Below are 26,634 nucleotides of genomic sequence, written 5' to 3'. Positions count from 1 at the left end.
CATAAATAATTTAAGGATTTTCTTTTACAAGTTTGGGACAGAATTTTGAAACATCTGGTCTGTTTTCACACAAGCTAAAGCCAATAGTTTTGACTAGAGCAATAGGGTTGGGTGGGATTGAGGCTGGCCATTTCACAAGCGTACAAGTGGTAGAGGATAGAAAATGTCCCCAAGTCTGTAATACTGTATAGGGCTAAAGGCACAGAAGGAGCAATGAAGGGACACGTGCCATTTTTCAGTACTCTCAACAGCACAAAACTGAGGATCCCACATTTATGAAAAAGCCCAGTTCATTGATGCTTCTATCTGTAGACTTCATTAATGCAGGTTTCTCTTTTTTTAAGTCAAACATATTTGCAACGTGAGTCACAATGATTCTTCTCATGTAAAAGACGTAAAAGGTGTGGCACAAACCAGTCTGGCCTCCGCCACCCAGTACTGTGTAATAGAGAACCAATGATAGAAACTGGGTCTGCTGAATCTGGTCTGCTGCTGTGTCTGCAAAGCACCTGTCTTCATTGCTGATCTCAGTGCCTGATGATTAAATACTAGATTTCCATACCTTGAAAGGGACAAACGAATCCACAGCTCAGAGTCTAAGACTGTTCCCCATTAATAGTACTTTAAGAAACAGCCACTAAAAAGAGATCATGAGGAGTATGGAGGCAATGGCAGAGCAGCATTGCACAGACACAAATGAGAAAGCATTTTGCCCCTTTTTAAATGGCCTGGTGACCACCTCTGTCACTCTTGTAAACAATTGTAGGTGTGCACCGTAATAACAGAATCGAGCGCTACGTATTTTCAGGAACTCATCTCATAGTCTGATACTTTTTGTCATGCAGTAGCAGGAGAGAAGGCAAAGCAAAATGTATAAAGCCCCTTCCTGAAGCAAGTAGTCACAGCTTGTGTTGATATCAAAAGTATTTGAATGAGCAACTTCAGGACAGCACCCTCAAAGATTATAAAATGTTTTAATAAACATGCCAGGTCTGATGAGAGAAAGGTGAAATACACAGTAATAACATGTAAGTAAATATTTACAAATCCAAATGACGGCTTAAAAAAATTCCAAAATAGTCCCAATATGTTGCATTACTTGGGAGTAAACAACAAAAGTAAGTCTGAATTAATGTGATTGGATTGTGTATTTTGAATGCCACTAAAGCATAAATCCATCCAGAAGAGTTTCTAGGTTTGCAGGTTTCTGAAAAGAGAATTGTTTTTATTGTCTGTAGCAGCAAACTCCACAGAGAACTGTTGTTCTGCTGTAGGCTTCTGAAAGTCCCAAAATATACATAGTTAAAATAAAAAAGGAATAAAGTTTTAGTTACCTAAAGGGAGAGGTGCTAGGGTTGTTGAGTAAAACTTTTCTAGCCCTTTAAAAATGCTGGGCTCACATAGGTGATAGATCAGCAACCTGAGAGACAATAGATCTCAGGAACAAGATAGAAACGCAATAGCAGTGCAAGCTTTCTGAAGTGATATCGAGTCATCATTTAGAACAATAGCATTTAGGTAGTCTCTATACCTGTTCAGTTCTCAGGCTCTCTGCTGGAACTGGCAATATTCGTTACTTGGTCCCTCGAGATGAGACTAAAACCACTATTCCGTTTCAGATGTGTCACCAAATAGTAGTTATGGGGTATCTGCCATTGTATCAGATTAGATTCAGTAACCCAGAAATGAAAGGGTCCCTGTCTCTTAATACATTCCCTGTCCAATTGCTCAATATCTCTTCAAAATTAACACATAAAATGGGCATAATGATATGACATGTATTTCTAGCGTTACTAATACATGTGATCCTCCTCAGTTGCATACTGAAGACACGGCCTATGAATGACTGTGCATGTGTGTGTATGTATGCACATATATACATGCATATATATTTCAGTTAACATGGAGGAAGAACTGCAAACTGGATTGAGGGTTATCATTGGTTTGCAGAACTTTGAGCGGATAGAGACAGTTTGCAAAATTCTGCTCACTCATTGAAGTACATTAAGTACTTTTTGTTTGTTTGTTTTTAAGTTTGATAGACGTGTATGGTATTAATCATAGTAACTATCTGGGACAGTAGTTTTTGCATGGGGGCTGGTAAATTTTTGTTAACAATTTGGCAAGGCTGGAACATATTCACAAGGAGTTTTATCGTCTGTGACAAATATCTGGATAATATTTTTCATTTTAGAAGTAATCCAAGTATGATTCAAGTCAAAGCTACCAGCATAAGATAAGTATTGTCTACATGTTACTTAACTGTCTCAAAATGCCATGAAGGCAAGAATACAACAAAACAGAAACTGACTGCCACACTCCAGCATTTGGTTGCATGCACTGTACTGACCACAGCAGTAGAAGGTCATCTTTCACGTGTTTTTTAGACTGACATACATCACTGCATTTATGGCATTTCATGGTTCTTCTTTGCCTTTCACATTAATGAATGGTAGGCCACAGAGTACCACGTGTGCTCTGCTCACTACAAGATGCTACATTCCACCCTCCTCAGATGTACTGAGCGTTAAAGTTTAGTGCATCTGTGAAATGTGGGAAAACATGAAAAACAGGGACAAGAATTTTATGTTTTACTCCCTTGTGGCTTCCACCCAAGACGCCTTTCTCAGGTAATGTCACATGAGCAAACAACCCAAACACAGAAGGAATGGAGATAAGCATGAAGCAAACTCTGTCTCTCAACTGTGGGGAAAGTAGGAACTAAACCAATGATCTCCCTTGCTCCTTCTGTGAGGATAAATGAGCAGGGCAGCTATATTAATAAAAGAGAGTTTCTTTCTTCCCTGCCAGCCTGTCTGAAGCAACTCCCGATGGAAATCCCATGCAATTCTTAGTCATTGTGTCAAGTGTGAAAAAGAAAGAGACTTAATTGTCCTTAGCTGTCACTCCACACTGAGGAGGAAAGCACTCATGAATGGTCCTTAGCAGTATGATCTAAGAGCTCCAAGTGAAGGACCTTTACTTCTGACAACTGAGAGAGGGCTGCATGGCTCATTCTTCTTGTCCAAGATGTTGGGAGGGGTAGCGGAAAACAATCCCATTCCTAACTCAGGGGTAGTCCTTGGGAACTCAGCAAGCTGGAGCTCACTGATCTGCCTTTCTCTTACATGCATTACACGCATGTAGAGAAGAATGGAGCCAACAACTTTGTGGCTGGGGACTGGTGTTTAAAGTGGTCTGAAAAATGTGAAGAGGTTTATCATCATCCTGTCCCCTGCCTAGCAGTTAATTCTGTCCCTGCCCCCTCATAACTCCCCAGTTAATCCTTTGGCCCTAGTCCCAACATCCACCCTGCCCCACTTCTTTTTAAAACTCTTAAAATTGTAAAAAGAAGCAAGAAAGTAGGAAGAGCTACACAAGAGCTATGAGCCCCTGCAACCTTCCAGTGAGTAAGGTCTTGGGAGGAATGATGTTTTACAAAAGTTCTCAGTCACATCTGTGTCCTGATGTGTTTTAAGCCTTTCTTGTGGATCAAAACTCAGAAATGAGGCAGAAGGTGTACTTTGGACCAGGAATCGGACTGGATTGGTAGCAAACCACAACAGGATTTGATTTTATGATAGCTCAGACACCTCATGAGTTATCCTTGATGAATAGGAGTTGTGTGAATTGCAGTACTGAGAGCTTAGTGTGCCAAAATACAGTTTCAGGCCTGTCAGTTCAATGCAGTGTTTTACTTACTCATTAGATCCAGCACTGAGGAACTGGGTTTGATTATAAGATCTTTAGGACCAAGGCCACCTAGTTGTTTGTATCATGCATATTTCAGTAGAATCTTACTCTGATCTCAGCCTCAAGGTGTACTATTAAACAAATGAGTAACACAGGAGTCAGTATCACAGTCATGTTGATATGGAACACATTGGAAGATGTTTCTTTTCTACCCTTGACTAATGTCCCATGGTTCTTAATAATATTCCAAGTCTTCATCTTTGCTCTGGAAATGTAAGTACAAACCTTGCATGCACATTATTTTTCTGTCTCCTGCCCACCCCCGTTGAATGTCTCTGCAGTCCCTTCCTCAGAGAGATTTTAATCTGCCTGCAAAAGGTAACAGAATGTCATTGCTGTGTTGCAGCCAGTTGAAATAGTCAGAACAGTTCTTCAATAAATGCATCAAAAAGAGAAGCAAGGCGTGGTTGGGTTGGCCCTCACTGCCAGTCAGTCTCCCACGCAGCTGCTCACTCACTTCCTCCCTCCCTGCAACAGGACAAGGGGAGAAAAGAGGAAAAATGGGAAAGAGAAAGCTTGTGGGTCAAGATAAAGACAGGGAGATTGCTTACCAATTACTGTTGCAGACAAAACAGACTCGAATTGGGGAAATTAATTTATTGCCAATTAGAATAAACCATCACTGATTTGGGTAGTGAGAAAGAAAAACAAGAAAAAGAAGAAACTAACATTTACACACTTAGAGAAAACACTTTTCTGCACCTTTCCCAGGTTCAAGTTCACTCCAAGCACCTCTCCTCCCCTCCTTGTTATCGCCACGGGTTGCACTCAGTCCCTTCAGTGAGGCAATGGGCAGCCCCTTCTTCCTTCTCACTCTTTTCCTCTGCTGCAGCGTGAGTCCTCCACGGGCTGCAGGGAATATCTGCTCCACCATAGAGCACCTCCTCCTCCTCCTCCTCCTCCTCCTCCTCTTCCTCCTCCTCCTCCTCCTCCTCCTCCTCCTCCTCCTCCTCAGGCCTTGGTGTTCCCTCTGTTGTTTTTCACTGTTTTTATTCTGTCTTACTCTCTCTGGTTTTCTTTGCTCTTTCTTAAATATGTTTCCCCGAAGTGCCACCATCTTGGCCGATGGGCTCAGCTGTGTCCTGTGATGGGTCCGTTGGAGCCAGCTAGAACTGGCTATGTCTGGCACGGGGTGGCCCCAGCCTCTCCTCACAGAGGCCACCCCTGCAGCCGCCCACTGCCAGCACCTTGCTATTTATACCCAATACACAAGGTGTGACCTCCTCTGTAACAACGTGGAGAGAAGCTGTCCCATCAAGAGCAGTGGTATCTGTAGGTATCTTACCCCACCAGCAGAGTGATCAGATCACCAAGAGCGTGATTGAGGAGAACCACCAGAGGGTCATGATGGAAGAAGAGGAAACCACTCAAAGGCAGTGAGTGAACACTTGAGCTATTGGGAGGAAAGGGGCAGGGCAGGCAAATTTCCAGTGGTGTTGGAGAGCAGGCTGCAACTGAAGCTGGTGGGAGAGACCTCTCAAACCGCTCAAGACCTCTACTTTCTCATTGTGTTAGCCCGTACCACAGCCTGATGCCTGGCAGGAATGCAACTCTCAGGTTTGGAATCACAGGGTGGGCCATGGACTGCCGGGCTGGGCTGCAGCAAGGACTGCAGCTACCTTGTAGGCCCTCTTTGAGCACCAGGCCCAGCTGGAGGTTTCTCAGCTATGGAGCAGGACCAAAGCCCCTGCGCAAGGACTCCCCACACTGATATAGCTGTGTGTGAAGCAGAACTGCAGTACAGAAAATCATAAATGTATGAAATATAGTAACACCTGCAGAGGAGCATAACGTCCAAGGCAACTCGGTGACTTTAACTGCAACTAGAGGAGGTGATAAGAGGGCAGAAAGAGAATGTGAGGGAAGACCAAGAAATGCTGCATTTTTTTCTGAAGCCGCATACAGAAAATGCTGCCACAGGAAGACTGTGTTCAGGCACTGGGAATTTTAGGAGGACTAGTGAGGGCAGGACACCAACTTGCCTAAAATAGCAGTGTTGAAGTACATAATTAGAAGAGGAAGGAGGAGCAGAGAAGGAAGGGGAGAAATAGTCCAAGTTCTATTAATTTTTTTAAGTCCATCTAGTTTCAGCACAGGCTTAAAAAAACAAAACAAAACCTCCAGGGTATTCTTCCATCTAGGAGTTCAAGCTTTGAAGCAAAATCTGTTTTTCTGTCTTTATCAGATCTCTTTGCTGTCCCACTTCTGTCTCCCATTCTAATATTTAAATGGTTTCGGCAGAGATGATCTATTGCTAGTTCTGTGTCAGGCCCTTGCCAGTAACTCCATGGGGTCTGAGCTTCCTCCAGTCATCTCATGCTCCTATTTAAAATATTTTAACTGGAAAGCTTAGATAACCGCATTTCAGAGACTACCATTTTGCAACAAAATTCCATCTGGTCAACATTAGGTCCACTAGCCATGGTTGAAGTGAAAAATAATCTTGCCTTCATGTTGACGCTGTACAGCTTCAGTTAAATGTGATTTGGAGTGGGATAACTTGCTACTAATGAGCATCAGCACTGACAGCAGGAAAACTAGCTTTTAAGAATCCAAATTTCAAAGCACACTTGGCAGTCTGGTACTCACTTTCTGTTTCTTGGGAAGATTTGAGCGCTTCTCCAAAATCACACTACTCTTTGGAGAAATGGTGGATTTTTCAGAGTTTCCAGGCTTCGGGAAGGACATAGATGAGGTACCTGCATATGGAAAGAAAATTAAAACAATGGGAAACTGAAGGGGTTTAATATAACATAGTGCTATTGCTAGCCGTACTGCTAAATGGAGCTATTTAATGAGCAAATACGTCATAATATCCTTGGGGAAGAGGATATTCATGGCTGAAACAAAGATGAAGCATGCCTCTTACATCCCCTGAAAGCATACTGACAAACTGGTGAGAAAAAAGTTTCATCTCTCTGGTTGTATGTAAGTTGATGAAGCACAAGAAGCCAGGGAGGTGAAATATGCATGTGAACCAATTAGGATTGCCATGTCACTCTGCAGAATGAAGAAATGGCCATGTTCCTCTCTGCAGTAGGACCTGTGCAGTAAAGGCAATGCTGATACCCTGCAACTTTCACTTTCCCTTTCTTAGAAAACTTACCACTCACAAGTACGGTGCAGAGAGCAACTCCCCTGCAGACAGCATAAGAGATGCAGAGATTCATGTAAGCAACTCCGAAGGAGAGCAAACAAATTCCTTATACTGAGAGAATTTCACCTAAGCTATAAGCTTGTCCTCCTAAACTACAGAGCTTGGTTAACAACCTGTGAGGAATGATGATGAGTTTTTCTCCAGATCCTCTTGCATTTTAAGGAGTATTCTCTCCTGCTCCAAGGCTTCTATGTACTTGGAATAGGACCAGGAAGCCTGCAAGAACCATTAAAAACCATCAGCCTCCAGACCATATCACTGGTAGTTCCTGGTCCATTTCAACAGTGAGACAAAAATCTTGTTTATGTTATATCCCTGTTACTGAATAATCACAATTATTAAGAAGAGAAGTTTTTTGTCATGACAATACTGGAATCATGTGGAAAAATAGTATTGCTGCAAATAACTGAATCTCAAAACAACATGAAATGCAATTTAAGCAAGTTTGACAGGTATGATGTTTACATTCATTTATTCTCCATCCCTGGTCGAAGTCCTATTCTCTCTCCTTTTGTCTTCAAAATCTGAATACAGCAGACCTTTCCCCTCCCAAAATATCAGTCTTTTGTGCTATTGAGGACTTGATTTTATCTCCCTGACACAACTTCCAGTGTGTCCTTTCTCAGATCATCGAAGGTCTCATTAGCCTCACAGTTCTTTCTGCCTGCCCTCTCCCAGCAGAATGCTGCTACCACTAGAGGCAGGTCAACTGGAGATGTCATCCTTTCTAAGGAACAAATGTTGCTCTTTACATTGCAACAACCACAGTTCAGGTTCCATGTAAATTTATGTCACTCTCCCAAATCAGTATGGGAACTGTACTTTCATTTGGCCTTTTTTTTCCTTACAGCATGAGAAGTTTGGGGCCAATTAGTCATGGCATGACTCAGTAAGAAGAACTTCTAGCGTCTTCCTATAGCAGAAAGGGCTTGGAGAAGAAACTGCTCTGTAAAAGATCATTGCTCTTTCTGCAATTATCTGCCTCTTCTTGAGGGCTTAGGCATATGATATTGGTATACTGGCTCACTCAACTCACTTTTTTTTAAATAGGTGTGAGCAAAAGTAAAAAGGTGCATTTAAGGGATAAGAGCATGAGCTTAACTATGCAGTTTGCACTGTGGCTTCAGATTTTGGGGGTATTTCAGGCTGCCTGTTTCTATATTCTGCTCATCGCTAACGTAATGCCACGGGAAGAGCTCTATGGAATACAAGCAGTGGCCGAAGTGCAATTTACTCCTGCATCGCATGACATAGCTGTGATTATGTGGTTGCACAGATTCCCTGTTATGTTATAGCACTGTCAACTCAGCTATGAATGAACACTTGATATGCCCAAGGTGGCATGTCTATTCTTCCTGTTTCTCCAATAAAATGACTGTTACCTTTTCACTACAGATTTGATGCATCGTGAGAGTTGTTCTGGAAGAAGTACTAAAGAGCTATTTGCTGTCAGATTTTCTGTTCAAATACCTAGATTTCCTAAATGAGTTCAGCTTCAGTTTTTGACATATGAGCAGAACAGGACTCAAGCCTAAACCAAATTCTTTCAGGATATGAACTTCACAAGTAATTAAAAGCTTCTTGTTCCAGAATTGAACTTCCTTTTCTTCAATTTATCTTTAAATAAAGATTCTTTTTAAATCTACACACCTAAAGGGCTTAATATGTTGTTAGATATTAATACGACTCAGAAGCTAAATCTTTAAAAAATTAATAAATAAAAAAAAATCACCTGTAAGGTAGATAAACTTATAACAGCTAAGTTAATTGTAGAAGAATGAACAGTTATCAAAGAACCATGTGATAGCATTACTCAATACCAAACCCCACCTTCCCATTCTCCCAAGATATTATCTCCCAAGATAATTTTATCTCTCTTGAATGATGATATCTGTAGCAACACGTTTATTATTCACCTGCCACCCATATCCATTTGAAAATGATGCTGGTCCTCTCTCCACACCAGCCTCATCTACTAAAGCACTGCTTGACAGACTGATGAGTTTTGTCCCCACTTCTTTACCCTGCCAATAATAAGAACTCATAATTAGATGTAAACAATAGTTACTGAGCTAAAGTAAAAAGCAAAGTCTGAGGAAGCAAAAATTGTCATTGGAAACGAGATAGTGTCATATGCAGTAATGTTTCGTAATGCCCAGTTTCATAATTCATCACGTTGGGCATAATAAACAATAGGAGGAGATACTGCTTTTTAAAAGCAATTCTTTGTCCTAATCGAAGTTTCCTGACCTCTACACTCCTGCAGACTATCTTCCTTTCAGATTCAATATCCACTCCAAAATATAGCTAAGTGAGAGGGCAGACCTGCAACAGAACATATTTTAAGGACAGAGAGGCCATTGTGACCCTCTAATTTGGCCTCAGGTATAAATGTAGAACATAGGATTTCTCATTATTAATTCCAGGTTGGTCCAGTAGCTGCAAGTGAACTACAGTATACATGTTAGGAAAACAGGCAATCTCATTTCAAACATTTACAGTGAAGGACAAGGCATTGTAACCCTTGGTAAACCATTCTAGATTTGTCATTTTCATGTCGTTTTAGTGTTTTATTAAGGCTCCACCTTTGCACATCCTGTCTGTGATGATCCCAAACTCTTTATGAACATTAATCGATGTTTGTGTTTAACCTCACATAATTAACCCACAACATCCCCATAAGGCAAGTAATATAACCCTCCCATCTTGCAAATGAGAAAGTGAGAAAAAAAGAGAGGTCAAATGGCTCCCAAAGTCGCTTAGAATGTCCCTGAAAAGGATTAGAATATCTTACAACCTTGCTCCCAAGGTGCCTTTTCCTTCCTTATTGTCCCCACTGTCCTATGGACCCATCATCTGTAAGGGTGACTTTTGGGTATAGAACTTCCCAGGCAGTGTGGTGTTTATCTTCTCTCCAGAGGCAGGCTTACTAACTTCTGTGGCACACTCAATTGATAGAACAGGGATGCCAAAGCAAATACAGAAATAGTGTGTATACTGATATACTACAGTTTATGTTTGCTAGCTTTCTCAATGAGAGTGGTTAATTAAATGAGGTCTTTAATAATGTCTTCTCATAATAAATTAGGCAATGTTATGGCAACGTCATATCCCATGACAGTACACCACTTACTAACAAATAAGCTTACTGCTAAGAAGCTTAAAGAGAGATGGGGGAAACATGGAAAAGGAAAATGAATGCTTATGGGTTTACCTTTCTCTGCTAAGGGCATGGAAAGAGTACAGATTTACAGTGTAAGTTAAAACTATTTTGTACACTTGAAAGCAAAAAATCCAAAATCTATTTTGGAGGTAAAATGCAATTGTGTATGCAACAAATTACAAATACTGACATGAAGACAGTCTGCAAAAAAGGGACTAATGATATTTTTTAAAGTATGTGGCATGTGCATCTAGCAGTTAACAAAGAAACAGATCCACAGACAGGCCAAAGATGAGCCCGTGTAGCTGTGCCACACTAAGGGCAAATATGTGAAAATGGAGAAGCAAACCATACTCTCCCAAGGCAGTATCTTTTAAAACAACTATTTCAGCTCAATACTGAAGCAATCACATTATGTTGAATGGTTGAGCTTACTTCGCCCTGTACCTACCCATCCCTGCCTTCCAGACACTTAAAAGACACTTTAAAAAGCTTAAAAGAGGTCTCTGCATTGTACAGTGCTTGCATGGCACCCCTCACTGTCAGCCACTCCTCCCCTGCACTGAGTCCATTGCCAGGAAGCCTTCAATAGGATTTGCCGCATAAATAACAAATAGGCACACACAAAAAATATTGAGATAGTCAAATAATACCAAGTCATACATCATTGTCCAGTTGTCCTTGTCTGCCCATTTTTTCCATTACACTACATAAAAGTCCAACTCTTACTCAGTCAATTCAGAAAGTGAGGTGAGCCCAGGTAGACTGGGCATCTGAGGGACAAATTTGTGAGAAGGGAGAAAGTAAAATTCATCCCCCAGGACCATGGTTGTTCCATTTGACATAAACCCAAAATGGCAACTGATTGGGGGCGGGGGGAATATATATAAGAAAAAAATATCATTTCTAACCCTTGCCAGAGCTTTTCTCTCCTTCAGCATGAGCTTGGTGGGGCAGAGGAGCATGGACATTATTATAAATGCCAAGAATTCATCACCTTCTACAAGCTGCCAAGTAAACCTGCTATTGCTTATGTTGGATGAACCTTATCAGTATCCTTCAGGGATACTGAATCATTTGAATAGTTATGTTGTCACTGAGGGGACAGAAATCTCAGGCACGAGAACAGGGAATGGCAAATTCTTTAAACAACAATACAGGGGGGAAAGGGTTTCAAAAACTTATCTGTTCCACCTATTCTTTCAAGAGATTTTAAAAGGTAACTGGTTTACTGATAAATTTTTGTGAGAATAGTCTGCAGACTGTTTACTGAACTGCATTCTCTGCCTGTCACTTTCTAAAATTTCTTACCCTATTTCCCAGCTCAGAAGGGTAATTCACCTTTCCCATTTGTTCCCCATAAAAGCTAGGCTTTTGCCCTCCTGGCCAAGATTTGCTCTTTACTTCCTTGGTCTTAATCAGAAATCTTACAGACAGGCAACAAACAGATGGAAAAAATAAGTCTGTGAAAACGCAAAAGTGCATTACTTTGAAATGTTGCATTCTTGCACTGTAAGTATTGCCAATGGCCTTGCCAGACATATCTGTATGGAAGCAACATGCTTTGGAGAAAGGAACATGAGTTCTTGGATTTTAGACTTCACTTGACATTGGTGTGTGGCCTTGAGTAACACTTCACTGGTCCTCAGTTTTCATGTGTCTAAAAGAGGATAACAATGTGTACATGTTCTTACGGGCATATATATGTCTTTATCTGTCCAGGTATTCATGTGGTTCTCATCATGAGTAATATCTCAACACATGTGTACTTGGTATTTAAAATATGTAAAGGTCTTTTAATGCCACTTATGATAGCTTGCAAGTCCAATAATTTCTCTGCCCTTAAAGGAATGTTCTCTCCTCAAAGCTGGCCAAACAATTACATTTCGTAAAAAATAAACTTTTGCAAAGCCTATAATCAATAGAAAAAAAAATCCATTATATTTTAATAATAAAACTCCAAGAAAAACAATTTTACAAGCAAGCATTCCGCTGTAGAGGTCACAGTTCTGTTAATGCACTGAAACTAACTGGAAAGTCATTGTGAACAGTCTAACAATTTCACTGTCGAAGCTGAGAAATATTCAAGAAAAGACAAAGACTATACAAAGCAATTAGCACATAAATATTTTTTAAAATAATGTGCAGACTTTTCAAATGCTCCTTCTGAAAAATAGATATGAAATCTGTTTTTGTTTTGTTTTGTTTTGCTTTCAATAGTGACCCAGGACTGTAAATTCTAAAATAGGACAGTACATACTGAAAGTGCAAAAAGATCTGCAGTTACCCGTTGTACACAGGGACCGTACATAGATTTTTTTTTTTTTAATTAGCCCTCTTTTTCATTCTTGTCTTGGCACAAAAGATGACTAAAATATATTTTCCCCTCTGCTTAATGAAAGGAGTATTCCATTGACTCATCTGCTTCAAGTTAAACATATGTATATGCATTGGCAGGATTGGGAATTAATCGCCCTAGGACCGGGTCGCATGTAAAGCTTGAATTCTAACAAAAAGATTTCGGTAGCTTTGGATCAGGCTGGGAAAGGGATATTTGAATTCATGTATGTTTGCTTATGAAAGAGTTTTTATGCAGTTCGTCAGCTGTCACCTGAAACTTTGTGATCCTTACCTCTGCTGTTTTGCCTTCCTTCTTTCGCATCTTTTTTCCCTTTTTTCTCTCCAAGGCAAGTAGAATTTTGTCACTAGCCAAACTGCTTTGAAACTTAGAAAATTTTGGCCAAAATTTAAACAGAAGAGCAAAAATAGTCATCTGCACAGAAAGAAAAGAAAGCCAATCTTGACCATATTAAGAAAACAGAGTTTACTGTAAAATAAAATGTAGTTTACCATGAGAATGAAATAACTATTTCTTTTTGAATACACAGCCTTGTTCCTCCCACGTACTGTGTCCTGACATTTCAGCCCAGCTTTGCTCGGCACATGCTTTTCATCAGTGTGTTTATTACTGGTGAGAAATCTTCCTAAAACACAGTTAAAAGGCACTTTCTTTTTTTATATTTCCCTAAACAATTGTTTGCATTAATGAAAACATCCATCATTTTTTACAAGTATTCCTGATAAAATATACACCAGTAGAATTGCTTTTGCACCACTGTTCTGCTCAAGTATTTCAAATATTCAGTTCATTAGGGAGAGGGGTTTTTTTTCCCTCCTTAAGAGAAAGGAAATACTTTTTTTTGCCTCTGGAAAGGCTCTTAAACCACATTACAGATCTATGAGCAAATCTTGGATAATTTTTAAATGATATAATCTCTCACAGGGTCTTTTTTGAACTAGAATAAGAAAAACAATTTTAGAAAAGCAAACAGAGGGGCTCAGTGAATTCTGTTGCTGCACGTACTAAGGCTCACATTTTTCAATTTATTTAGATGTTTAATTCTCATTGAGAAACTTGGCTTCAAAGGAGCCAAACATGCTCAGCCCATCACTGCTTCTGGCTCAACAGACTTGAAAGTGACATGTGAGTCACTGTCATGTTCCAGTCACAGCTATCTGGCCAAGTTCTTCCTTCGGTTTTGTGCCACATTTCTGGAGTTCACTGGGTTTTACACAGGCTGAAATGAGACTTCTTATTTCTCTTAGGACCTATATGAACCCTTTTCTCTGACAAACCATTCATCTTTTGTGATCCAAATGCTTTATGGACTCACAGTTGATGTTTAAAGGTGTTGGTGGCAATTTTATAGGAACAGAAGAGGAACTAGCTTTCTTGGGTTTAGAAGATAAGACAGAGAAGACAGTAACGAGGAATAAGAAAATAGTAAGTCTGTAATAAAGGTTCACAAATTGCTGTTCAGTCTGATTAGTACAAAGATGAGAGAGAAAATTGTCTACAGCCATTTAGTACAGACTTTCTGTAATAAAGAAGGGAAAGACATTCAGTAAGTTAAGATGTCTGTGCTTTACTCACATCTGCATTTTTTTCATAAACTACAAAAACTATACATTTTCTAACTACAAATTACTTTTCTGACATTAACCAAGTGGTAAAGATCAAGCAATTAAAAACATAGACAGAATTAATTTCTACTGCCAGAATTCCTAACACAGACCTGGATAACACCTTTCCAGGATCAGCTAGCTGTCAGAGATCGTCCAGTTTATTGAGCAGTAAATATCTGCAGCCTCTCTGTCATCTCCACCATACAATCTTCATTGAAATGCACGACTATAGTGTTCTCCTTCATGCCCAAGCTTGTGTGTGGAGTCCAAATTATCCCATAAGCAACAAAGACTGTCCTTAAAATCAGGCACACAGACTCTAGCCAGATCTGTTACAGAGATTCTCCCAGCTCCTTACCTGTGCTTCTCTGAAAATGTAAGGTCCTAGTTCTTTCCTGTGCTCCAGAATCTTCTTTGCTTGTTCAGCTGGGATGTCAATCTGCAAAGCTGGGGGTACGGTGGAATTAATAAAGCAGTCGATAATAGCTGTGATCTTTTTCTGGACTGTGGCATCATCACAATGAGAATGGCACAAGTCCTGACAGACGAAAAATAGCATTTTCAGTGAATGGAAAGAGAGACGCAAGACCCTTTACAGGGGCCCAGTGATCAAAGAGTAATAGTCATACAAAAATAATTATACAATAGATTTCTTCAGTATGTAGGACAAAATTCTTATAGCAAATGTGAATGGTCAAAGACATAGTTAAGACATGAGTGGGACTTCTGGTTTGCAAATGCAGATATATAGCAATCATTGCTTTCAGGTGATAATCTCTGCCTGCATGCTCTGATGGAACAGGATGGTTTCTATTCTGCATTCAGTCTAAGTACATTACTGGCAAATAGGAGGCATTTCTGAAAAGAGAAACACACCTACAGGTATGAAATGCACTGGTTTTCACAATGAGCCTGCTATGACTAGCATAGCCATGGTAACTAAAAGACAAAGAAATGCTCTAAATACTCCAAGAAAAGAGGGGAATTATTTAGAGGGTACAAGGTATTATCACCAGGAATGTTGGCACAAGAGGGGACAATTTCAGCTACCAGTACAATCTTCCATTCATTGAAATCTAGTTTCCCCATTCATTAAGATTTTCTAGTTTCCAAAAATCTCAGTGTTTGAAATAACTCTGTGCAGAACAGAATACAAACAAACCTGAACTTACAAAGGTGAGATCTCAAAGAGACACTGGGGGGTTTCTACTTTTTTTTAATGTAATCCTATTGTTCTTGTAAAACCTGTTATTACGGTGTTTTCACACTCTGACAATGCTACCATTGGACTTTGACAGGAAGGAAAAATAATTCAAAGAACTTCCTTCAAACACTTTGAAACACGAACTTTCCATCTATCCATAAACATCAAGAAATTTCTATAACACTAGGAGATTATCACATATATCTGCTAAAGACACAACGAGCACTCTAGAGAATTTGCAGGAAGAGAGCTCTCTAAATGAAGAATGTGCATTTAGTTTTGGTATAGGAGGCTGGGTATTTACTTTGCAAAGAAATTAAAAACAGGTCTTTTAACCAGAAGTGTGGTATGTGAAAGAGCTGGCCTGTTTTATTATGAATACTTTTTAGTTTTGTAAAGGAAAAAAAGAATGATAACAGATACAATGAAGAAAGTAAGGCAATACAAAAACATATTCAATATATCCTAAGAAGATATTATGGCTTCCTTTGCTCATCTAGCATAGAAGAAAAGGCAGAGAGCTGTAGTAAGAGGGAAGACAAACAAGCCATATGATATGAAGAGGGATGAGACATGAGCATAGAGGAACAGATGGAAATGATCCACAGAGTTATATTTCTTCGTATTTGTTTAAAAAATTTTTTTCTTGTTTTTTGATTGTCCCAAGATGTGCCGCCAGCCTGATGGGTTATGAGGAGAAATGCAGTCATTGACTCCTGAAGGGAGTTTTGTCTAAACTGATGGCATGATAGGGCTCACACAATACAAGTATGCACTGTGTAAAGTGCTGCCCACGTCTTTGGCAATATTCCTCCAGTTCAGCCTGACCCACAATACTCCTACTACTCCATCCTTTTGCTTCTATAACGAGCATCAACTGCCAACCATGACAAATCGCATGCATGTAGAAATATGGTCAGATTGTACTTTTTCTTGATAAGAAGACAAATAAAATTAACGTAAATGAAGGAGAGGGGGTGGAACATAAAACAATGAAGGCTTTCTTCAGAGAGCAGATCCACAAAGAAAACAGTCTCAACTACACTCCACATTAATTTGCAGAAAGTTTCCATGTCCTCCACAATGTAGCAATGAAGAGTCACAAATCTGAAAAAACATCAAATATTTTGAGAAGGATTTGTGTCATGGAACTTCAGGTGCCTTCATGTCAAGTTTCTAGTCCAAGCTAGTCACTCTGTAACCAAGTGAGAGACAACAGCAGGCCCCAGAGAGCATTTCAGCCGATGATTCCTCACTTGGGGATCAGAGACTCTGTGAGGAGGGGAGATTGCCCCCTGGAAACAGAGGAGCTTCAGCTTCTAAAGCAGATCCCAAATTCAAATGCATAAAATTAAACAGTGAAAATACACCCACGTGCCTGCAGCAGGATCTCCAAGTGCTACTGCAGCATCAACTGTGTTTGCCTCCTAATTTCCAAGCATGTTAGCTAACCTCATGCTCCCTGCCTGCCATGTGCACACAGGCGATGTTCAGGAGCCCAGGAGAGGCACATTTGCATCAGCAATATCCCAGAGGCATAAGGAATGAGGAATAAGTGAAAGATCCGTGGTGCACCTGCATTCAGCCCAGGGTGCTACTAGGAGGCTGCAGTGTGATTTAAAGGCTCACTCCAGAGTTTTCCCGTTGTGTTTCACTCCATACAGCAGCAGTTTCACAAAGGGGCACATATCTGGGAGAGAAGCAATCCCTGCTGACCTTCCCCATCACATTGCACCTTGGCCACATCCTCAGCTGCAGTCAAATGTGACCATACAGAGTGCAAGGGAGCTGGGGTCTGCATTGTACATATAAGCTTTTTGGGTAGATACTATCTTTACATCTGTACATTTGATTGAATTTAAAAGTTTTCTCTGATTTTTGAGGGATTACCAAATTCAGCAATAATCCCATTATTTAACAGTATGTAACTATAAAGACAGAATGAACATTTTAATGCTTGCATATTTTCTACTGCTCAACAGATGTATATCAAAATCTGGGCATTAGCTAGTTAGTAGTGTCCCTTTAGAGACTCAGAAGAATGTTACAGTTTGAAGAAGCATAAAGAAATACAGGGATAATACGTTCAAGTCATTAAAAATAGCTACCCTTAAGAAGTGAGGATTTTCATAAAAGAAAAAAGTTTAAACTGTGAAAGAGGTTTTACTATGAACAAGAAAATGCCTAGAGATATTCTTGTTAAAATTCTCCTAATGTGCCGTAATGGATGCATTTGCTTACAAATTGAATTATATTCCCCTTGCTCCATTTTACCACCATACCTTATACTTCTGTACCTCTTGCCAAAAGAGCACTCCATTCTCCAGTAGGTCTCCTTTCAGTGACACAAAGCGTTGAAACTGATATGCTGTCACTGGATTCAACAGCGCTTTGCGGAAAGCAATTATTTCACTAGATGAAGAAACCCACTTATTGTCCACATGCTGTCAAAAGAAGAAGTAAATGCACCAAATAAACTTTGTTTCAAAAAGCAATAACAAAGGCATTAGTTAGCGTAAACTGTCTGATTCTTATCTTTGCACTGACCCTAACTTTCAGTAGTTTATGAGTTTATGACATGGATACAATAGAATGTGGCAAGGTTTTGTTTCTTTCTTTCCTTCTTTTTTCTTTTTTTTTTTTTGCAGTTTGGTTTGGGCAACATTTTTTGGAAGACGTGATGGGAGAGGAAATGACTGACAATGATTTAGACCATATGACTACATACTATAAAGTATGGAAACAGCTATTGTTATTGATTATGGCAACAGGCTACTTTTCTAGAGAACAGTTTGACTTTTGTGCAAACAAACAACAAAGAAAAAGGAACAGACAAACCACATAGCTTAAAGTTGTAAAATGCTTCTGACAGGGATCTCACCAACAAAATGAGCTTTGAAACGTGTTGCCATGATCACCAACAGAAGCTGGAGAGTTTGCTCTCTGTGGAATAAAGCTACCAATAGTAAAATAGAATTTAAAGTCATCAAGACATTTTGGAAATCCTCATGCTGCAAAGCACAGAGCAGTAGGCAGCCAGGAAAGGGTGGAGAAAGAAAGATGGCTTATACAGGGACAGCTTGTTTGAAACGAAGTTCAGGCTGGCCTGCCTTCTTGAACAAACAGTTCTTGTGCTGTCACTGAGGAGCAAGCCAAACAACCCCTCTTTGTTATTAGATGGATGAATGAAAACTGTCTTCTAACAGTGGTATAAAAATCCTGAAGTCCTGGAGGGATGGAGTGCTGTTCAATGGTCAGCATGGGACAGAAACTTTTTTAGTTGCTGCAGACAGTCCTGGAAATCTAACCTGATTCTAAGCTGAAAGTCTTTCTGCAGTTTCTCTTAAAAACAGGGGTTACGCTTACTGTCCTGCTGCAGAGCCTGCCAGGGATGAGAGCCTACCCTTGCAAGAGGGTGGGTGGTGGCTGTCCAAAGGGTTCTTTGGTTAAAATAAAGTCAGCTCAATTTAGACAGTAAGGTGGCATCCTCCCAGCCCTCCTTCAATTCTCCAGACGTGTTCTATCCCCTGCAACCAGGGTTTAGGCAACTTTTGGGAAAAATTATTTCTGGGGCGTATTCATGAAGGGAAGAACAAAATGTTGCTTCCACCCCTATACTAATATACGAACACTGCTTATTTTATGGGCCAACAACCTTGAAGCAGAACATGCAGAATAACCATATTCCTGACAAACAAAGGAAAAACTCAGTTAACAGAACCCACATGCACTTTGGATCCCTTTCGAGCTAATGGTTTGCATGGATAATTGGTGACCGGGTCTCCAGTTTGATTTCAACAGACAATAAAAGTTCAACTGAATAAATGTACACAACTTGTATGTTGGCAATCACAAAGAGTTCACTGCTCTTCAAGAGGAAAAAAACTGGCAAACATCTGATGAAATGTGTTATTACAAAGGTTTAAGATGTTTAAAAATGATATTATCTCAGTGCTGTAAGATTAAAATACAATTCTAAATGAAACAGATACTGTGAGATATGATTAAACCTGCCCACTCCACTGCATACTTCACATTCCCTTTTGTGTCTGCACGTAATCCACTCGCAATAATAAATAAACTACCAGATGCTGGAATGAACAGCTTGTCCCAATAAGTCCACTGCATGCAAAATACAGATAAATCTGAATTAAACGTACAATACCAGTTTGAGGAGGGTTAAGAGTGCTCCAAAGCCCAGGACAAGAGACATGTTTTTTTCAAGTATGACCTCTCCAGCCAGGAAGGGAGAGAAATTTACCGTGAACATCCAGCAGGGAGCTAAATTCACCAGTAATGTGAGTAATGAGTCCACTGTAGCCAATACAATCATGCCTGCTTTTACAGCGTTACATTTGGGCCTCACACTGTCAGCAGGGAAATTGTGAAGGATGTGCAAGGTCCAAAGAGAAAAGACAGTGAAACTGCAGATACAAGACACACAGTAAACTTCACTTGCCTTCCACATCCTAGTTGTCTTCTCCTGTTTTTGGCGTGGAAGATCTTCAGTTATGTCCCTTATCTATGGTTGAACAAAAGATTATCATTGTATTTTTAAACTCTTCCTGTTTCATGTTCAGCCCTCAAATGATTGAGGCCACAGTGGTAGAATACTTGATATATCTTCATTTGGATCTTTATATCTGAAACTTGCTTGTGGACCCACACTGAACGCCATCCCTTGTTCAGCTATACATGAGCACGTGCTCATTAAGACTGGGGCGTTAGAGAAGGCAAGAGGCAATGGCAGTCAAACTGCGCTCTTCCACTGGTTTACCTTACCCATAATGTTCTGAGTGACCACCTATGTTGGGAACAGATTTTGGGCTATAACTTTTTTTTTTTTTGTATGAAAAGTTTTTAGTTCCTTTGAACAGCTGTATCAGAAATACAGGCTTGATCCTGCAGCTTCTTTGTAGCAAAAATACACCTCAAATCAAGGGCAGATTTTCTGAATAAGGACTACATAGCATGCCCACAGTGTTTGGTCACTGTGAAATATGAAGCCAAGTGGAGAATGTCATCTGGTTTCATTTCTTCTAAAATACGTTCTTCAAAGGACCTTTCATCCTCTGAATTTGCAGTAAGAAAGAGAAAAGAGCAGTCAGACATAAATGGAGTTAGGAAAAGACTAAAAGCTCATTAGAATATGTATTTCCTGTAAACTGTTTATTAGAGTTGAATACAGCATTTTCCAAACTGTATGGGCTACTCTCCCTGCCAGCACAGTGTAGCAGGTGCAAGAAGAGTCATGAGCTAGCTTCCAGACCTGGAAGCAGCTTAGCCTTATCACATGGTCTTGTGCCATGGCTCATAAAGGAGGCAGAGTTCATCTAAAAAAGGGCAGAGGGGTAGGAAATGTTGCTTTAACATAATCATTATTAAAATTACAATTTGCCTTATCAGAACCTACAGTTTTCAGATTGCTTAGTGCTCTGAATCAATTAAAAGGTTCCAGTTCAAATGCAGTTCTGGCAACACTTCTGACAACCTTCTTGATGTTAAAAAGATCATTGAAAACAAGTTTTATGAATCAGTGCAGTCTGCCTGTGTGTCTGCTTGGTGGAACTGTCAAGTTTCCTTCTGCTATGACATTCGCATTTCAGAGCTTTTGTGGAAGTGCAAAAAACCAAGTCTTTTTGCATCTGTCACCAGCAGGATGATCTCCCTACACAGATCCCAGTCAGAGAGGCACTCTCATAAAAGGCAGATGTTAGCTCTGCCCATTCCCCAGTCTTTCTAATAAGCCAGCAGGAGTGAAAGGCTTCTCATTCCAGTTTTCTGGCAATTTTCTGAAGTAACCAATTGGAAATAAGGCTTGTAGCAGTTAACCTCCCCACTCAGCAGAATTTCACAAGTCCTGGAGTCATTTCTACAGGCACTGCAGCTCCAGATGGGAGAATATGGACAGCGTTAAGAGAGAGAGGGAGAGAGAGAATACAGCGTGGGAAGCCCACTCATTTGCTTGTGTTCTTGTCCTGTTGAGCAAATCCTTTACACAAAGCAGCATTTCTTCTGTGTGCAAGTGTATGGCTAGGGCAGAATGGCATATGGAGAGTGCAGCACTGCAGCAAAGATTAGTTTACTTCCCTGGCAGCATGGCTGGCAGCAGAGCTAACACCAGATCCTTCAGATTTAGGATCTAACAATAATACTGTCAGCCAGACTAAGCCTTCAGAGGAAGTGCCTTCGCAATTATCAAGCTAAATGCTTCAACCTGTACATGCTAGAGCATCTCTTTCAATGTAAACTGAATGTGAGTTGTGGGCTGCTTTTCCTCTGAACCATTTTATCCCAATGGTAAAATATAAGCCAAACAAAAAACAATGCCTGGATGTGTTGCTGTTGTTAAAAAATTACCTTTGCTTGTCCCTCTGTCCCATGGTGCTCATCTGCCAGGAACAATGGCAGCCATTGTTTTTCTAATCTCTTCTGGATGCATTGCTGAATTTCTAGCAGAACCGCTGCCGAAAGTCGATCATGAAGGATTTGTCCCCATCCTCCACCTGAATGCATTAGCTAAGCAATCCAAATACAATAACACATGACATAAACTTTTGTGTATGCCTGAAATCCTTTATCTCTCTAGATCCTTGATTTAGCAAAGCATGAGCTTAACTGTAAGCAAAGCATTTAATGCATGCTTACCCAAGGCTCACATGTACTTTTCATAAAAGGGAACAGATTACATTTGTCCCTACCTATAATAGGATACAGACTCCGGCAAATAATACCCCAGCTTGACCGAGTACATTTCCTAAGAGTCAAGATATATCGGAGTACCACAGCTCAGACTCGCTGTCTGTGGCTTTACTGACATACTAAAATAGAAAGCTGGAACAAGTCACTCTGAAAGCCATTTTTACACTTTTTCTGAGCTGTGTTGTGCATGCTCTGGCTGTGGCCTCAGATCAGGTTTAAGAGAGATGTTCTGTAAGGATGGGGAAGGAAGAGCCTTAACAGGAAGGAGAGGATCCCCACAACCAGAACAGAACCAGATTTCTGGCCAAAAATATAGGTAAGATTTGAGGAGATAGCTTGGGGAAAAGCTGGAATAAAGCTGCTTATGGACTTTTATCTTAGTCACATTCAGTGTGATTGTTCTTTATGAATGGTTTTGTAACTGGTACCTGTTCTTGTTGTTCTCTGGTAGCTGGGCTGTTGGGCCCAAAGAAGTATTTTTTGTTTAAGTACTTGTTTTTGATGTCCTTAGATTTTTCCTTCCTTTTTTCTTTATCCTTGTGGACCATCTTTCTGAACTGTTCAATATCTAGCCAGCACATGAGATCCATGCTACAAACAAATTTAAACAGAATGTTATTTCAATATTGAGTTAATTTCATCAACATTCTAGGGACTTATTAGTTTAACCACAAGCCACCAAAGTGTTCAAGTCCTAAATACCAGGTCAGATTGGACTGAAATTTTGTGTCATTTTTTTCTTTGCTAGTACCATCTGGTGAGACCATGGCACTTGCTGAACAGGCGATCAATAACAGAACCATAAATTTTGTTGAAGAAGCAAATGACACATTTGTTGGTTTTTGCTGAAATTTTCCAGACTGCATTAGTTCTAGGATCCCTTCAGCTTATAGTACTATTAAGCATCTTCACTGTAGCATGCCAGCTGGACTTCAGAGTTACTAGGTCTGGACGCAGCTCTAAAACACTGTTTTGTGAGACTTTTTCAAATGTTTTTCTTCATTATGAATTTTTACAAAAGAAAATTTCTCCATAAATTAAGCATTTCTCTGTCTGGCTCTATCACTTAAGATGGGACTTGTCTGTGAGGCAGGAAGTCCCAGAGGCAATTCAGCGTACATGTCCAGGACCCCATCCTAGCCAGTGACCTGTTCTCTGGCAATTCCTACCATTTCCCCAGTTAGAGAGTAACTCTAGACCAGTGGTCTCCAAAGTTGGGTGTGCATGAAGATTCATTGGGGGGCAGGAAGAAAATGTTAGAACTTCAGTAGCACATGTATATAATTTATAAAAAAATAAATATACATATATTGAGGGTGCACGCTTAAAAATTTTTCACTGATGGGGTGTGCGATCAAAAAAGTTTGGAGACCACTGGTCTAGACAACTAACTCGGAAGTCACTTGACCATAGGTACCCACAGCATAAGAATCTCCATCTCAACTCAGTACCCACAGTCTTTTTGTAGTCAGTGAGCAGAAATAGCCATCTTTAGGAATCATCCATCTAAACTGGTTTTAGATGTTACCTTCAGAATTAGAAGAATTGTGTCCAGAAGTGTTTATTTCTCTCTCTGACTACAAAGGGGACCTATGATGATAAGCAGAAGTGATGACATTGAGTCTTGGCCAGAGGAATCCTGTGCTAGATGTCCATCTCTGGACACTTTTGAAAAAGCTGACCAATACCCAATCCAAAATGATAGCAGTGCTTGATTAGAAGCAATAGGCAATATGCAAAGCATCAGTTCATGGGAACCCAGGTTAATGGAAGGAAGTGACAATTTAAGGACTTGCTAGAAGTTACTTAAAAAGTATATTTGCCTTTTCCTAAAACAGGATAGAGATTAGTGTGGGGCTTGGGGAAAAAAAACCATAAAGGTGGCAAACTCACATTTACTTCTGCTAGAATTTCTGTTTAGAACTTCATTTTTAAACAAATGGGCTCACTTTTTCAAAAACCCTGCACAAACTGTATCTGCTATGAGCTGGTGCTTAATTCTGTTCAGATCAGTGCAAACACAAAACTGCAGTTGCTCTCACAATGTGAGAATAATGTGGCTGTCTTCTATTTGTACATTTTTATAACATCCAGCTTTAACTTTTAAAATGTACTAAATTGAATCTGTACTAAAAAAGAGAAATTTTTACTCATTATAGGCTAATTGCTCTACTCAGGGGTTTGCCACTAATCAAAGCAGAAACTGAAAGCAGAACTGTAATACAAACATGTTATGACAGAATTTTTACCCAAAAAATGTTAAGACAATTCAGTTGTCTGAACAATGTGCATGTGTATTTCATAAATATACAAACACATTTTTTAAAAAGACTAAAATCTGTGAACATTAGATAGCCAAGATCCCCAGCAAAGATTTCTTCTGAACTTAGAAATGGGTAAAATAATAATAATGAAGAAATGTACCCAGCAGAATGCTCATTAAGAAAAGCCCAGAACTGTTCTAACTTCTCTTTGTCGTGGATCAGGTCAGAGAGATTAGGACCTGCCAATTCTTTGGGAACTTGATGCAAGTGCTGATCTTCTTTGAGAGCATCGGGGCAGGATGGCAGACCAGCGTCAGCAACAGTACTCTGAGGAAAGAAATTATTTCACCTGCATAACTACTTTTTTCATCTCTATATTTTGCTCAGTCTAATAATCCTTGCATTAGATAACTTCTGTCTCTGTAGAACAGCTTTTTGATTGCTGAGAAAATAAATTAAGGCTCCAGCTCTTAATCAGCTTTAGTTTTATGTTTGCTTTAAACATACCAGTGTGTGCAGGTTCCATAATCAAATAAACCAATATATACCTGTAATTTACTTGAAATTGAGGTATTTACTCAAGATTAAGGGCCCAAAATACATTCCACAGACTTTAGTGGAAACTGTCTCATTGACTCCAATCATACAGTGGTCTGATATTGATATAACTGACAGAAGACCTGTATTTGTAATTAACATAATGGCTGTCAAACATTCCCCAAAATGAATGGTAGAAATCGGACTACTTGCTTCTCCAAACTGGCGTGTAGTCAGTCCTTCATTGCTGATACTCAAAGTGTTAACCCTCTCTGATAGAAAAAGAGTTTGTTTTTGTTAGTAGGTACTTGTCTTACCTCATCCTTCTTGGAACCACTCTCTTGATGCAAAGTCTGGAGCTTTCTAAAGTACACGGAGTCCAGCTGTCGAGTTTCTTCCACCAACTCCACCTAATAAAAATAATATCTTATGTCATCCCTACAGTACACATTATAGAAAGATGGAGAACTGGACGGGCACCTTGCCAGTGACAGTGGATAGAAAAGAATACGTTTGCCAGTAATAAGACTGATGTTTAGAAGACATAGAAGTCACATCCTTGTGACAAACAATTTGATTAAAAGCTCTGGTAGAACAAAATTTTCAGATCTGTGTAGGATCACATGTAGATTTCTACAGAACACCACTAAATAACCTAACTATATCTTTAAGAAAATAACTTTGTATTTGGAAAAATTGCTAAATTATATTGTGTATATAATATATTGTGTATATTGTGTATATATTCTATTGTGTATAGTGTGTCAGACTTACCCGATTGCCTATATCAGCAAATTATATGTCAAAGTGCCACTGAGAAGCAGAAAAACAGGTCTTATGACTCTCAATGGGAAATGTCAAAAAGATAAGAGTGCCACAGATTCCCAGAAATTGAAATTTAAGGCAAGAAAGATGCTATTAGATCTAAACAACGAAGGTGAAAGCTTTCAGACTTCCAGCCTTGTCCCCTTACTTTTATGCCAGGTAATGCCTTAAAATACTAAATTGTGCATGATTAGAACTCATGAAGTATTGGCATTTTTTAACTTAATTAGAAGCCTTATGTATATAACTAGAGCAGCTCTCTAGTATTATTTGTTACGTGCAAACAATCGGTAACTGCATAAGGAATAGTTTGGTGACCCTCTCGGCTGACTAAACCATTCAAATGCAAGTTTTAGGATATTTAGCAAAGTCGAGCCAATGCATTATACTGATTAGCACGCCTATTACAAAGATTAGAAAGCTGTGGTCTTATTATACAAGAGTTTATGTGCAAAAGAGAGAAGAGAGTATTTAGATTAATATTCATTATGCTTTTGTCTAAATGTGAATACCACTCTAATCACCGTGTTATCTGAATGCCTTCAGGCTCAGTGTAACTCTATTCCACTGTTATAAAGTGCTTTGGGGTATTCTTTCCTTTAAAATAAAATGTAGTTTAAAAGTAAATAGGAAAATAATTCAGAACATTTTTCATAAAGTTTAAACAGAAAGCAGATAGAGGCAGGATGAGAGTCAACAATGAAAAGGAACTCTCCTGTTTTCATGGTTTTTTTAAAGATAAAAATGTAGATACATACTGACCATGTCCCAAATAAACAATTTTGGACTCACCTAATTCTTGATAAAATATCTTGTTTCATTATGGGCCAAATATATCCTGCTGTATGGTAGAACAAAGGGGAAGAGTAGAGCCAGGGACTAAACAAAATACAAAGCAGACCTTGCCTTTGTGCTGGGAAGGAGTGTGCCTAAGCATCAGCCTGCACCTAGTACAAAGAGACTCTAGTGCCTCCTAGAACAGGTCGTTTTGTGTCTGTGTGTTATAACTCTTCACAAACACATGTATTATGCACTCAAAAGGATTTAGTTCTGGGTTTTCATG

General features: G+C 39.6%; 1 protein-coding gene across 1 annotated transcript in view; it reads right to left on the bottom strand.

Moving 5' to 3' along the window:
* Positions 1 to 6,312: 6,312 nt before the first annotated feature.
* RGS22 (regulator of G protein signaling 22) overlaps positions 6,313 to 26,634 on the bottom strand; it is a 59,608-nt gene continuing 39,286 nt past the window's right edge. The window contains exons 16-26 of the mRNA XM_072851156.1: positions 25,064 to 25,156; positions 24,370 to 24,536; positions 22,374 to 22,536; positions 21,604 to 21,762; positions 19,703 to 19,765; positions 17,526 to 17,687; positions 14,398 to 14,577; positions 12,685 to 12,846; positions 8,827 to 8,934; positions 7,024 to 7,126; positions 6,313 to 6,452 (exon numbers count right to left, since the gene is read on the bottom strand). Coding sequence (XP_072707257.1) covers positions 6,313 to 6,452; positions 7,024 to 7,126; positions 8,827 to 8,934; positions 12,685 to 12,846; positions 14,398 to 14,577; positions 17,526 to 17,687; positions 19,703 to 19,765; positions 21,604 to 21,762; positions 22,374 to 22,536; positions 24,370 to 24,536; positions 25,064 to 25,156 — 1,500 coding nt within the window. The remainder of the gene's footprint in view (positions 6,453 to 7,023; positions 7,127 to 8,826; positions 8,935 to 12,684; positions 12,847 to 14,397; positions 14,578 to 17,525; positions 17,688 to 19,702; positions 19,766 to 21,603; positions 21,763 to 22,373; positions 22,537 to 24,369; positions 24,537 to 25,063; positions 25,157 to 26,634) is intronic.

The sequence above is a fragment of the Ciconia boyciana genome, chromosome 2 (assembly GCF_034638445.1).
Source record: "Ciconia boyciana chromosome 2, ASM3463844v1, whole genome shotgun sequence".
Lineage (NCBI taxonomy): Eukaryota > Metazoa > Chordata > Aves > Ciconiiformes > Ciconiidae > Ciconia > Ciconia boyciana.
This window is presented reverse-complemented; position numbering and strand designations above follow the sequence as displayed.